The 14254-nt window shown below is 49.7% G+C and overlaps 6 protein-coding genes across 6 annotated transcripts; 3 read left to right on the top strand and 3 right to left on the bottom strand.

Annotated features, from left to right (window-relative positions):
* Nucleotides 1-1685: 1685 nt before the first annotated feature.
* On the bottom strand, nt 1686-2369 carry KD926_011249 (uncharacterized protein; the record flags this gene model as incomplete). The annotated part of the gene is made up of 1 exon (XM_053103512.1): nt 1686-2369. The coding sequence occupies one exon, from the start codon at nt 2367-2369 to the stop codon at nt 1686-1688; it is 684 nt and encodes a 227-aa protein (XP_052953096.1).
* Nucleotides 2370-3361: 992 nt separating this feature from the next.
* KD926_011248 (amidase signature enzyme) lies at nt 3362-4872 on the bottom strand (the record flags this gene model as incomplete). Its single annotated transcript, XM_053103511.1, has 6 exons — nt 3362-3499; nt 3561-3702; nt 3751-3772; nt 3830-4196; nt 4260-4619; nt 4753-4872. The coding sequence occupies 6 exons, from the start codon at nt 4870-4872 to the stop codon at nt 3362-3364; spliced, it is 1149 nt and encodes a 382-aa protein (XP_052953095.1).
* A 297-nt stretch (nt 4873-5169) lies between these two features.
* Nucleotides 5170-5797, top strand: KD926_011247 (response regulator; the record flags this gene model as incomplete). Its single annotated transcript, XM_053103510.1, has 3 exons — nt 5170-5195; nt 5254-5398; nt 5489-5797. The coding sequence occupies 3 exons, from the start codon at nt 5170-5172 to the stop codon at nt 5795-5797; spliced, it is 480 nt and encodes a 159-aa protein (XP_052953094.1).
* Nucleotides 5798-6977: 1180 nt separating this feature from the next.
* KD926_011246 (bZIP transcription factor) lies at nt 6978-7784 on the bottom strand (the record flags this gene model as incomplete). The annotated part of the gene is made up of 1 exon (XM_053103509.1): nt 6978-7784. The coding sequence occupies one exon, from the start codon at nt 7782-7784 to the stop codon at nt 6978-6980; it is 807 nt and encodes a 268-aa protein (XP_052953093.1).
* A 2769-nt stretch (nt 7785-10553) lies between these two features.
* KD926_011245 (uncharacterized protein) lies at nt 10554-11667 on the top strand (the record flags this gene model as incomplete). The annotated part of the gene is made up of 5 exons (XM_053103506.1): nt 10554-10582; nt 10670-10782; nt 10871-11063; nt 11206-11383; nt 11440-11667. The coding sequence occupies 5 exons, from the start codon at nt 10554-10556 to the stop codon at nt 11665-11667; spliced, it is 741 nt and encodes a 246-aa protein (XP_052953092.1).
* A 686-nt stretch (nt 11668-12353) lies between these two features.
* Nucleotides 12354-13906, top strand: KD926_011244 (uncharacterized protein; the record flags this gene model as incomplete). The annotated part of the gene is made up of 3 exons (XM_053103505.1): nt 12354-12475; nt 12547-13580; nt 13644-13906. The coding sequence occupies 3 exons, from the start codon at nt 12354-12356 to the stop codon at nt 13904-13906; spliced, it is 1419 nt and encodes a 472-aa protein (XP_052953091.1).
* Nucleotides 13907-14254: the final 348 nt, after the last annotated feature.

Raw genomic sequence — 14254 nt, 5'->3', positions numbered from 1 at the left:
TCTGACTTTTTGATTGATTGACTTGAGAGCAATAACTCAAATAGACATGGCGGCCCTGGTAATCGGATCTCTACCATGGTCTCTGGGTAATTATCCTCAAACACACCGCACAAAAGTACTTATGCAATTTCAAGATCAGCTCGCTCGGCATGCCGCCTTATTTGAGGCTCCATTTTCCGGTTCACCCACCCCAAAACCTCCCCCCTGGAACACAATTTCTCCATGACCGCAGGTACTTCGTACGACCACAGCGACATCAACCTTAACAACTCCCAAAATCATAAATCCCACCTCATTATTGGCCATATGACTCTGGAACACATCGCTCACATCCGCCACATGAAACAGACTTCGGATTTACATGCGGACGGTCGCAACGACTTGATAGATCAAACAAGCGACTCATTCTTCTCATTCTCACGCGAGCCTCGAACTTAAAATCCAGGGTCGGGGTTCCCGCACAGAACGGACTCATTATTCGAGAGTTCCATGAACACATGAAGTACCAAACCGAACATGCGGCTTACAAATGGACTATAACCCCTGGGATGTGCGACTTGCTGGAGAGGTCTCCCGTCAAACGACCTCTTTCATAGTTCATCTCCACGAAAGATATCCCACAACGCCCAAAAGGGTCATCCCTTCTTTAGCATAGGATCGTTCAAGGATATGCGGCGGGTTTTTGCGGTGATAATCTCTTTTGTCATCTGCTCTCGTAGTCATTCACAGGTTGTTCAACCTGCCCTACTACACATGCGCCAGGTAGGACAAATCCGGTCGCTTTTTCTTTTCCACATTCTGTGGTGTCATGGTTAACCAGGCCGGATAGCTCTTGGCGAACCTGCATTTGAAGAGGAATGAATATTTACTCACACGTTAAAGACCCGGCTTTCACATTCGATTGATTACTTGTAAACCTAGGACCTTCTGCTAGTAAATGTAGTAGTAGCCTACATGCATATCCCTGACCGGATTGTCTACTCTTGCAAAGTGAACTTTTCTCAAGACGTCAAAAATATATCTTCAACTCAGGGTGCGCCTGAAAGTGGGGACCAGCAATTTAAATTTAATATAAAGTTGGTCATCAAGAATTGCTGTTCCCTCTTCCTAAAACTCGCCCTATTTAATTATTTGGAAATGGATGAGCCAATGAATTGATATATTTGGTGTTGGAGGAAGCTCGGTGGGCTTACAAATTGTAATTGACATTGATGCTTGACCTAACTCCTCGAAATTAGCAAAATCGGGGAACTGAAGCGACCGTAGATTTTGCATTTCGGCGGAATCAAACAAATATCACCTTCTCGCCTAAAAAGTCAACAAAATCCACATTATCTAGCTATTCTCTCCATTTTTAACAAACACAGTCCGTAGGATCAACTCGGACAACCCCGATGTGGAACACGGTACTTATGTTGATCGCGACGATCGGCGGCTGATCAACATCGCAAGACAAGGCTGAAGACCCGAAATCTAAGACATTTTACGGAGCACCTGGAGATTCTACAGGCTATGGAGTGATAAACAAGCAAATGATGAAGCATTACATTAGAGAGAAAACTATTCGTAGTGTATATTATTAAGCCGTATCATTAAAGTATCCCATGATGGCACATTACACTTATTAGACATTTATCAACCACCGCCGAACGTCCCACCGACCAGTCCATGTATCAGAGAGCCGATTACAGACCGACAACGCCGACCAGAGCGGCAATGACAGCCACAGCGGCGATGCTGGATCCGGAAACGCTGGAGGCAGCACCGGTGGCAAGACCGCTGGAGGCAGAGGCAGTCTTGGATCCAGAGCCGGAGCCAGAGCCGGAACCGGAGCCCTTGCCGCCGGAAGACGAAGAGCCACCGGCCGCAGAGGAGGACTTAACGGGGGAAGAAGAGCCGGCAGGGGTCGACGAGGCGGCCTTGGAGAGGGTAGGACCGGGGGTGATCAGAGTGCTACCGTGCTTAGTCTTGGTCTCGGAGGAGGAAGAGGAGGAGGTAGTCTCGTCGGTGGAAGAGGCGGCCGAGGAAGTGGTGGCAACGGAGGTCTCGGCGACGGTGGTCGCGGAGGCAGTGTGAGCCGTGGTGGCGGCTGACTTGCCGTTGGGACCCCAGCCGGGCAGGTAGCTGGGAGTCAGGGTCTCGGTGCCAGTGTAGGCGGCGCAACCGGGGGCGTTCTTGGGAGGAGCGCGACCACCACCGCAGTCGGGGATATCGCAGATCTCGCCGCTGTCAGGAACGTACCAGATCATGCTGGCCTCGTGCCACTGGTTGACGGTGGCGGAGGAAACGCAGCCGGCGAGATTGGTACGGGCAGAGGCCAGGCCAACGAGGCCGGCGGAGATGAGGACGGGGAGGGTGAAGGCCTTCATTGTGATGGTGTTGTGATTGAGTGAATGACTTGAAGTTGGAATGGAGGCAAATGAATGTCACCGTGGCCGGGAAGGCAAAAGAAGTGAGCGACAGATAATTCAGCGAATGGATACCCGGGCAGCAAGAGGAAAGAAAGGAGACATAAAAGGTGAGAAAAAGCTGCAGCTTATATTTCCCTCATGACTTGGTCCAAACTCTCCGATGCCGCTAATACAACCTGGAGCCTTGGATACTGGATAGCAGCCTACTCCAGGGCCGGACAATGGGCATACCAAGACTGGGCCTAGTCCGTTAGGGCGAGACTTAGCTCGCCTTAGATTAGAGATATTGATCCAATCCGGGCAGTCTCTGCCCTGTATCCGTCACGGTACCTGAGCGCTAGGAATGCTGGGGCTAACCATGGTCAGCGTCGGACTACTCCGTGGACTCGCTTGCCCCCACGTTAGCCCGAGTCCATTCGGCGAGGGTCCTTTTCGTGGAAATTTGCTGGCGCTAAGCCTGTGGTCATTCGATAGCGTCTAAAATTGTTGAGTGGCCACTGGCCAGACCCACGGTTTGAATCTTGATTTCTGATGCCGGCGATGGAATCCTCCGTAAGGGTATCAAATTCGTTTACCATATCGCTGTCTCCGAGTGTCAAACGCATTGAATCAAACATTCCTGGTTTCAGCATCGGACGCACAGGTCGGATGCACGAGCCAGCAAGAAAGAAAAATTTCTCGAATGCGATCCAGAGGCAAAGACAGGTGATGAGTTGTGGCTTGTGACACCACCCCGACGTTTTTGGCCCTGCAACTAAGAGCAATAGCCGATGTGGTCGGACAATAAGCCCCCATGCAGTCCAAAAAACCCGCACCATACAGAACGCATTCAACGGAAAACCCCGAAATTAGACCTCGTATTGAAGCGAGCTAACCTCTTCAGCGATAAGTTAAATTGCAATAGGGGTAATCTAATCCTATTCTTAGCCTCTTATCAACACAAAACCTCTTCAAGTAATCTTGCGGCTCTTCATATCCCCGTATCGTGGCCCAACGATTGACAATCCAATCGGAAAACCATTCTCACCATGTGCGATAGGAACGTTCAGAACCGGGACATGAAGCAATGTCCACATTGAGCAAAAGGACTGGAGTAATTTCCCCAGTCAGCGATCGTTGAAACTTGAGTAAATTCTTTTGAGGGCTTACCGAGTCACCTGTCCAGTCCAACCCCCGCGGAGCCTCGTCCGGCACGCTGGGTGTGAGGCTGACGTCATATTGTCTGGCCCAGGCATCCCATACCGGTCGCAAACGAGCAACTTCATCGTAGCTTTTGAGCAGATCGGCTGTACTGATGCTCATTCCATGTTCCACTATTTCTATGATCCAGGGGTCTTACAAGTCTTTCGAAAATGACATATCTATGAAAAGAATTGGTTAGCCTGTCCCCGAGGAAGGTTAATCGGGGAAGCACAAACAAGATTGGAATGATGATTGTGCTTCTTTCGATACAATGGCCTTGATAAGTTCGGGAAATGAAGAGAGGTCCGCATGCAGTTCGGGATCCTCCACAACTGCACCTGTGTTGGTGAGTTTTTCATGGGCTTTATCCCATGTCCCTTGTGTTCCCGGCCCTGCCTTGGGCCAAACGTGCGTTCTTAAGAATGCTACTCTCGCACCCTGTAGAGAGGCCGGTGAAGGTGAAGCGTTCGTATCTAGGCTAGGACTCAAAAAGGGCTCGAGTACAAGTTGGAGATCGTTAACTGTTCGAGCAAAGAAGCCCATGGTGTCGCATGATATTAAAAATCGCGACATGCCTTCTGTTGATATCACAATCCACGTAGGCTGCACAAGTCGTTCAACTTAGTCTTATGCCACTTGCCCATAATCAACAAGGAGTCGACATACCTTTAAAGAATATACTCCACAGAACGAACCCGGCCGTATGATGCTCCCTCCAATCTGCGTGCCAAGGGCGATAGGCACATGGAAATCTGCCACCGCAGCTGCTGAGCCGGACGACGAACCTCTAGGTGTATGTTCCAGATTATGCGGGTTCGCGCATGGCCCTCCGCGAGACGTAGCGGCAAATTCAGTGGTGGCTGTCTTGCCGAGGATGAGGGCTCCTGCGCTACACAGAATTGAGACGACTGGGGCGTCGGCACCAGGAAAGCTGTCCTTGTGTATTTTAGACCCATATCTCGTCGGCATATCTATATCGGTGTCATTATGTGTATACAACTCATGAGGTAAGGGGTTGTCAATAACCTATCGTCAAAATCACATCCTTGATTCCCACAGGGATGCCATGGAGAGGGCCTCTTCATTGGCGAGATATCCTGTCCAGTCTCTTTGCCTCAGCAACGATAGCGTCACGGTCATAATAAACCCATGCTCTCACATGGTGGTCTCGCTCCAAGATACGACGGAGGAGCGAAGTAGCATGTTCTTCGACAGTCAGCTCTTGGTTCTCGAATCGAGACTGTATTGTAGTCGCAGAAAGAATCCACAATTCTTCCATGGTCGTGTATTTGGCTATAGATCAAGTATAGACGAGCAGTTGTCGTGAAAGAGACATGGAGGAATCATACCTATTCACTGAACAGCGGGGTAGAATACAACCGACACTGGGGTATTTCTCGCTTAACGAATCAGCGCACAGCAGCTAACAGGAAAGTGGCTAGGCAGAAACGTCGATCGCCCAGCGTCTTTTAGCATTGTTTCGAGATCCTCACCCCCCACACGGCTTCCCTGCTTCCTCCCCGCAACCACGTCCCGATAAAAAGTGCGCATCAACAAACACACTATCAGGACTAATATGCACATCTTACTCGCTGAAGACAAGTAAGCTTTTTGAACATAGTATCTCACTGATCCAACTGATTCACTGTGTCTCAAATAGCCGCGTCAACCAGCGCATCTGCGAGAAAATGTTCAAGAGGATCGGCGGCTGCTCATATGCGATCGTGAACAATGGCCGTGAAGCCCTCGACTACCTTGCCGGTCCGCCTGATACTTGCCCGCGCCCTGATATCATCTTGATGGATGTATGTAGATCACTTCACTTACCGTTTACCCAGTTCTGTTCTACAGAAAGCCAGCAAAACCAAGCATGAATCATTGACTGATTCACCTAGATTTCCATGCCCGTTGTCGCTGGCGTCGAAGCCACCGATATCATCCGATCGCAGGCACCCTTTGTCAACGATCCCAAGATTAGAATGACTCCTATCATTGGTCTCCACCCTTACGCGACGCCGCGTGCGAGAGGCATGACCGACATGTTGTCCAAGCCTATCAGGATGTCCCACCTCACCAAACTTCTTTTGCAGTATTCTCGCCATGAGCCTGTCCCTGTGGGCTTTGGGGCCCCTCATATGAGAATGGCGCCTGTCTGGGGTCCTATGCCGATGAGAAAGTTTCCTGGGCCAAGGTCTCGTCTGTGATTGCTGGATCTGTGTACTGTTTGGTGATTTGGGAGTATGGCGTTTTACATGGTTAATCGGGTGCTTAGGGGGTAACTAACTATCTAGGAGCCTGGCCCAGTATACATTTTTCTTTGGGTATTGGCGGATGAATTGCTATTGTTTTTGTTTTGGGGCATGAGTGAATGATTTTGGAGAAGTTATGTCAAGTATATATATATTATATTTCCCTTCGTGGTAAATGAGGTTGATCTCTCTTCTTACCTTGATAAACCACAGCCACAACATAATTATGACATTCGCGTCAGTGATATTCCAAGAGAGTTGCGTTGTGTTAGGTATGTAGAAGGTTGATAAAGCATACAAAAACCATGTGTTTATCGCTGATTCCTGACCTGGCAGAAAAGTCAGTCAATTCCTTTCTGTCTCTTCTCCTAGTCTCGACACGCCCCACCGACCGACTCCACGCAGCCTAAAAAAAACCTACCGAGAACACAAGCAAACACAAAAAAAAGGACAGATAATGGGATGAACCGGGATTGAACCGGTGACCTCACGATTGCCAGACGAATCTGACTTGACTGAGTGGATCTTCAGTCGTGCGCTCTCCCAACTGAGCTATCACCCCATCAGATAATAATTTGCCCGGAATTATTGTTACATGAGCCAAATGTCGGTCATTGACAAAAAAAGCCGCTCGAAGCCCGGACCACGCCGAAATATTGCCGGATCAGCACCAGCAAGAGGAGGACCCTGTGGCGCCCCATCGATCGTTTCCGATGACAGACGGGTGTCAGAAGATCACTTCTAGAGAAGAACCGTGGAATGGGAGGTGCCATGGTCTTTTGTACGATATAGGGTGGGCGGTTATTCGCGGGATATATATTTAGACTTGGATGTGGTGGTGGTGGCTGGTCGGAAGATCACATTGAAGAACCTGAGGTAGGATTATGTAGAAGTAGTTGTGGTTGAAGTTAAAGCTAAAGCTAGGATAACGAGAGAATCTGTGCACGCCTGACCAAAAATGGCTCCAGATACAGACATTCTCCTCCTTGTAACGCCGATCCCCGACCGAGTAAAGCAGACCTGTTTTCGTAGCTGTTCGTAACAAGAATGTGACGCCATACCGAGAGTATTTACATGTAGACAATTATCAATAGAGAAGGAAAAGGCAATATAGAACGCAGGGATTCAAGATGAATCAAACGAGGTCAATCATATCGTCGATGCTCGCATCCGAGAACAAGGTGCAGGTAGTGCTCAGGAGACTCTGTTCCGAGTCGCGACGAGCGGTGTCAAGCTCCTGCATGGCCGAGTCCGACAGCTGCAGGGAATCGTCGAAGTCAAACCCTGCCTGCTGCTCTTGTTGGTGCGCGGAAATCGAGCTATCCGGTGACGAAGATAGCGGCCCCGGGGGATCACTTAATTCCGGTGTTCGTAGGATCGGTTCCTCCTGGTGCGTGACCTGGCTGACCATCTGCTGCAGGTATGTCTTGATGGAAAGGTCATCACACTGCGAGTGTCTCAGGAGCTCGTCTTTCAGGTATAAGACCTCTCCGTGGAGCTGTGCTACTTCGGCCTCGAGCCTGGCCTTGCTTTCCGCCGCCACTTGGAACTGGCCTTGTAGTCGGTTTGTGTTCTGGCGTTTCTTTTGTCGACATTTGCTGGCGGCCATGCGGTTTCGCTCGAGGAATTTCTCCCGCTTTTCTTTTTCTTCTTTGCTTGCATTTTTCTTGGGTTTGGAGGGCGTGCTGCGTCGTCCGGATCGCTGCGGGGCTTGTGGTTGGGCGGGTGTCGGTTCGTTCAATGTGGGTTTAGAGGGCCACGACGGGGTGGATGCTAATAGAGATTCATAGCTCGGTTCAGTGTGGCCAAGAGAGGCCGGCAGCTCAAGCCAATCTGGCACTAAGGGGTTGTTGAAGAAGATCGGGGAGGAGTCGGTGGCTGTAGGGTCTGCGGTGGAGAGAAAGTCGGGGCCTGGGCCGTAGAGATTGAGTTCTGCGGTCATGTTCTTTATTTTGCGTGTCAAAAGCCAATGGTGCAAAAAATAGTGTTAAATAGCGGAAATAATGAAAATGGTATGGAAAGAGAGCAAAGTAGTAATTATCAGTTAACATAAAAATGACCAGTTGACAAAAAAAGTCTAGACCCAAGCGAGCAGTAAGGGAGCACGGGTCGTGACTACTATAAATAATGTGCAAACGCAGGCAGGCCGTTCCAGATCTGGGCCCGGATCTGGGACGACCAGGGAGGGAACAATGAGGAGAAACAACAAGTCGGAGGTGGTTTGTAGGGCATTTCACAAAGCCAGTCGAGCAAAGCTGGAAGTTGTATCCGTCATAGACTTGCGGGATGCATCCGCCGGACGAGACCCCCTTACGCCGGTGATTTGGTGGAGAAGCAGGCCGGAAAGCTTGCGGGTGTGGGCCTTCCCACGTCATTCCTTTTCCCGTTCGACGGCGGCCCTCAATCTGAAGGAAGACGGGCTACTGAGCAAACTTATTCAAAGGCCGAGCATCGCGATATGACGTCTACTGCTCAAGCTTCAACCCAATGAGTGGCTGTCGCCCGCCTCGCAACCCCCCTGTACCGCTCTGGGACGTCGTACCACCTCAACTGCTGATGCACCGCGAAACGCAGTTCGTCCCGGGATATGCGTCTCCCGAGCGGTTACAACATAACTCTATTCTAGCCGGTTGCGTGGGGCCTGCGTCTGGGAAGAGCCTTCTACAGAAGAGCCCAATGAATGTCGTGTCTGCGGAGACGAATGATTCCTGCTGTCACAACGCATTCTTCTTTTCCTTCCCCAGACAGTGCAAGATCTAGATCAGCCGGGTGCAAGTGCAACTGACTCGAGGGATGCTGTAAAAAGCAGTCCAGAACTCTAGAACCCCAGATGGCAGGGGCTCGAATCAGGAAAACGAGGGAGATCTGTCGATCAGTGATTATAAAATCGCTACGATCCTCATCGAACGTTCGTTGGACTAGATTGATTGCAAGGAATAGCCTTTTGAAGTGCGGAGTAGGCCGATCACAACTACCAAAATCGTCATCCACCTCATCATCCGCCGTGGTAGATTGAGCTGTGACTGGTTTTAAGGCGGCCGTTTAGAGTCATCAACAAAAGTAACGTGTGGCGAACCTGTGGTACGAGCGTTGGTATCCAAGAATCTCAGGTTTTGGTCCAATTCCCCCTTTATCCGGTTAAAAACTTGTGGGTACAAGCAGACTGCCCACGTGATGATGGGCGTTTTTTTTCTACTCTGATGCGTAGCAGTCTAGGCTGTGCAGCATCTTAAGTTGCGTGTAAATCCTTGAGATCATGAACATATTATCTCATAGTTCAGATAGCGACATCACCGATCAAATAACCTAACATAGGGCAGACTTTTATTGTAATCATCGTTTCCCAGACCTGCGCTCGGAATTGGATGAACTGACACCAAATGTATGTACGGAGTACGGAGGCTACAACTTGGAAAAGAATAGGATGGACAGGGATTCATGCCTGAGGCATCAATAATATCACGCCACCTTCCTAATGCGGAGCGACTGGCCGGGCTAACCTTATGCGGAAGGCGGCTGCGTGGGCTTTCTGCCTGGCTGCCTGAACATTTCCCAGTCGTGATTAGTAAATCTTTTGTTTTGTTGGTTGATGGCCAGTCATGTCAAGGCTATTTGATCTTAACTTCCATGATCTTGCAAGCAAGCTGTGGATAACATGTTATGATGCAGATGTTTCCCTACACAGCAGGACCGAACTTTGCGACCTGCAACGAGGAAACAGACATCAATCAACATGCGCAATGAGCAACGTCCGCCCCAACACCGCATACACCGGGATTCGATGTTCTTGAAAAATTCCAAAATATGCTAGCGGTCTACACAGAGAGATAAGGTATCTCTTTTTGGTGTGAATAAGGGATTTCCCCTAACTAGTGTATCCTCTTGCTAAATCCTTGAATTCCGTGGCGACACGTCAACTAGCCGGTCTGTCACAATTTCACAACTCACAGCATAGACAGACTATTATACTCGGCGCTAGGAACGAGTTTAAACCGCCGAAAAAGAGTACGGAGTAGGCTCATTGATACTCGCACTATTATTAGTAGTCCCGTTGGAAAAATTTGATCCTAGTCCCACCCACAGTTGCAAGCATTTATAGAATCATCCGTCTTTTGTCAGGTCTACTTTGGTTAACGCTTGCTATCAAACGGCTTTTGAAAGAATTTCTTGTTGTAAATTTACGTGAACTCCGTACAAAATTCTTTCCTCTCCAGTTTTAATGACCCCTATGGTGTTATGCAGTGTCATACCGAGCCCTAGGGATCATCAACACTCCAGTTTTGGCCCCCAAGGCCCGCAGTGGGTCTGGACCCGCCTATCACACACAATGAAATGCTATTGCATGGAACTCAATTGATTCTTGTGGCTCTGTGAATCGGTCATCTATAATCTCATTCTCGTTCTAATCCTCATGGTCAACTCTAACCGCAACCTCTACCGCACGGAGAGTCTTGGTTTCAGAATCTACCGCATAAACGAAAACGAGCCCGAATCGTCGCGAGACAATGTTTAGTGTTCGCCCAATGAGATGGCATTGTCCACCAACCGTAGGATGCATCCCCGTAGGGAAAGGACTCTTAGGACAATTAATACCAAGAAACAAGCAGGTTAGGGGACATCTAGAGCTTTCTGGTATGTAACTCACAACACCCAGATTCGCGAGACAGAATCCTGTCTTCCAGGCACCCCGTATACCACGATCATACTCACAATGGGAGGCAATCCATCACCAAAGCCATGGTGAGTACTCCTCGGAGTGGTATAAGCCATCACATTCCCAGCACCTCGAGCCACTGCATTTAGCCGGACAACGACAACGTTATCAAGGAACCCAGAACCCACACCGGGGATTCCACCGCATCTACTCAAACGATTCGACCTCTCAACATCCACCGTCTCCGATAACACATGCGGGTTCTACACCAGCGGCGATTTTAACGGTAGGTCAACCTAGATGGGCCCTTTCAAGCCCAGCCACGCCTCCAAGGGACAGCAAGGTGTCTAACTTTCCTTTCTTTCATCTTCAAGTGGTCCGTCAGTGCGGCACCGACTCAGCATGTCGATTCCACGCCCCGAACACCGTCTATCCCGGTATGCTGGCCTGCTGCGCCAAGACCGGCGACGCAGGGTGTGTCGGTTTCTTCACCAAGTGCTACGAGTGGGCCGACGTCCAAACTAGGACCGCATTGCTCGATCAAACTGACGACCCATTTGCCGTGTGGTATATCTACCATGGCCAGGGGGTTCTGCGCACGACACACGTGGCCTGATCTCGGCGTGATGGATTTTCAATGCACGGACACCACATTCCCTCATATAGGAACAGTAGCGCCCACAGCCACGTACACGAACACAAATAACAGCAGCGAGTACTTCGTGACGGCGTCGATGTCGTGGATTGATGATTTCGAATTGAAATCGTACGCCAACGCCGGGTTGACAACGGCGTCTTTGCCCGGCGGAGTGTCTGCCACGGCGACGGGCTCGACTGGGTCCTTGGGGTCTTCGACGCCCGTTGGAGCGATCGTGGGTGGTGGCGTGGTCGGTGTTGTAGGCCTGATCGCTTTAGAATAATGCTGTGGTGTGTCCGGAAAAAGAAGAAGCGCAATGCAGCGGGTATCGTGATGAATGGAGCCTCTGGGAAGCCGTTTGATGGTGGACAGAATTCCACGAAACAGCAGCCAGTGCCCGAGTTATATGGCAACGACAGCGCGCTGAAATTCGAGTTGTCGAGCAATGTCGTGGCGCATGAAACTAGCGAGCTTCCGGGGTGTGAGGGACCTATGAAACACGAGCTGCCAGTGTACGACACTTCGCAGAAATAGTAGAGTGTTTGTTCCTGATTCTGGGCCGATTTCGAAGGTTCTTGACTGTCACAAGTCTTTATGTGTTTAATGATATGGCTGGTAATTAATGGATAACTTCACAAGATATATATCATACTCAATATAGGAATATAACTTAGAGTATGTTGCGTGGGTAATCGGTGATCTGTGACCAAAAGTAGATAGACATCGAACTGGTACTAGGTTTGTCGAAACCAGGCACATCGTGGCCTATTAGGCAGCACATGCTGAGGCTACCGATAATTTCGGTTAGACGATTGGGGGCTGTTCAAATATGTTCGGGTGCGAAAATGCTAAATTTTCAAGCAACTCCCCAGAACTATATACTTCTATTAGAGTCATTTCTTGGACACCCAACTCACCGTGAATGTTATTATAGTTACAACTCTAATGTAAGATGCATGCGATTGTCTACAAGCAATGAATATGAAATTTGCCTCCAACATTGCCCCCGAAAATCCAATTTCCGCTAATCTCTGCCGACATCTTCATTGGCGTTAGCTCGAAATAGCGCCAATAGCGTACTTTGCCACAAGCTACAGAGTGCTTAGCGGTTCTTGGCATCGAGTCAGCACGTCCCTAGAAAAACGATGTTTCTGCCCTGTCTGAGGGGAGGGATCGATCTTCAATTTCCAGTCTCCACTGAGACCCGATAAAGAGAAACAATGAAAGTTTCCACCGGTAGCTGGCAGATCACCGGTCTGCTTGTTACATTTACCTTGGCATTGCAGGTTCATGCGAGACTACGTATGCAGCCTATCGGAATCGACCTTGGGCCAGAATTAGTGTGAGTGATCATTTATCTGTCTACCAGCGAGACTGGACGTTTGAGTCGACCCAACTGATCGAGAATGCTAGCACGGCTGCGTATGCCTATGATACCAATAATGTCACTATTATATCGACCGTCCGTCCCGAATTAGATGACTCTTATCGGGAAACCATGCTCCGTTTGCGGCTGCTACATTCGCAGGAACATCCGTCACCGTTCGCAAAGAAGAAGAGGCAGCTTGCAACTTCTGGCACTCTCAAGGCGGCCAAGAGCGCCGTGCAATCTGTTGTGTCTGTCGTTGAACCCTATCTACCATATCTACACGACGTGGGCCTCCCGCCCTGGCTCGGTGGTGCTTTGTCAATTGCATTCAACACCGTTTCGGCAGCGCTCGGGGCCGCTGACGGTCACCTAGTCGGCCCTATACCACCGGAGGACATCAAAAACGAATTCGTCAAAGTGCTCCGGGAGGTCAGAGACCACGCACGGACAGAGCACAACATAAGGATTCGATCCGCTACCTTCACCGGCCCCGGTTTCTTCAATTCGACGCTCAACGACCTGATTGTCGAAGCAGCCGAGGAACTTGGCATCTGGACCAGCCCTATCGTTCTCCCGAGATCTATTGCTGTGACTTACGCGAATGACGACGACCACAGGGGCGGAAAAGGACTTCGATACTTGATTATCGACCAGGGAGAATACCACTGTGACTTGCGGACTGTCTATACCGGAAAAAAAGACGATGAAAATGCGATCAAGGGGGTTCTTTTGCCGCTGGAGCCTTTTGCCAGCGCGAATATCAACAGACGGCTAGCGCAAAGGTTAATTGACGAGTCAAAGGAAATGCAGACCCAGATTGCATGGGGAGCCTCGAAGGGTGATCTCTGGCAACCCATTAAGAAAGCGAGGTTTTTGATCCGAGATGACATCTACGCCGAGGTAATGGGAGAGGAGAAACCCGAAGAGGAGCATCATGATGAGTATCCTCTGGACTTGATGGGTTGGGGAGACGGGAGTGTCCAGGCTGTGTTGAAGTGGAAAGATATTCAGGAAGAGGAAGAAACGTTTGTGGACTCGCTGTCAGCAAACATCATGAGTGTGATGGTTGCCCTGAGAGGTTGGTATTCCATTTCATTCCATCAATTTGGTCGATAAGGGCTGTAGCTAATGTATAAGACAGGATGGCGAAACAAGGAAAGTTCGGAAACACTCGACGAGAGTCAGACGCCAGAGGAGGTCGATCGAGTCATCATCTTAACGTCGCATTATGATGGACGGTTGATTAAGAGAGCTGTTCAGTCAGTGTTTGGGGAGTCAGTTGAAGTTGTCGGGGGCACTATTCGTGGATTTCAGCTGGCTGCAACAGGTGCCTCACAGGTAGCCCTGATGACACATAACGCATGGGAGAAACCGGGATCGTGCAAGAAACATGATGAGCTCTAGGTCGGGTGTGTTGATATACAAGCAGATTTTCCCTTGTGGTTTGATTGCTGAGGTTGCTGACAGCTCATTGTGGAATACAGTTATGTGGAGCCATGGTTGCAACTGTATCATCAGCATCAACAGCAACAACGCTCATCGTCTCTAACCTTTCGAACAGAAGCTCCGGCTTCCATTAAGCAGGATGGGATTCTCGGATCTTCAAATGTCGGTCAAACCCGCCACCAGCAGAGTGTTATTCATCGTCTCCACTTTTCCGTCACATTGCCCAGGACAGAGTGGATCGCCCGAACCGACAAATTCATTCCATTCGCAGACTCTGCCGGAAGATTAACCGAGTTCTCCAGATTC

This window comes from Aspergillus affinis (assembly GCF_023601865.1).
Source record: "Aspergillus affinis strain CMG 70 chromosome Unknown NODE_92_length_155768_cov_89_032584, whole genome shotgun sequence".
NCBI lineage: Eukaryota > Fungi > Ascomycota > Eurotiomycetes > Eurotiales > Aspergillaceae > Aspergillus > Aspergillus affinis.
This window is presented reverse-complemented; position numbering and strand designations above follow the sequence as displayed.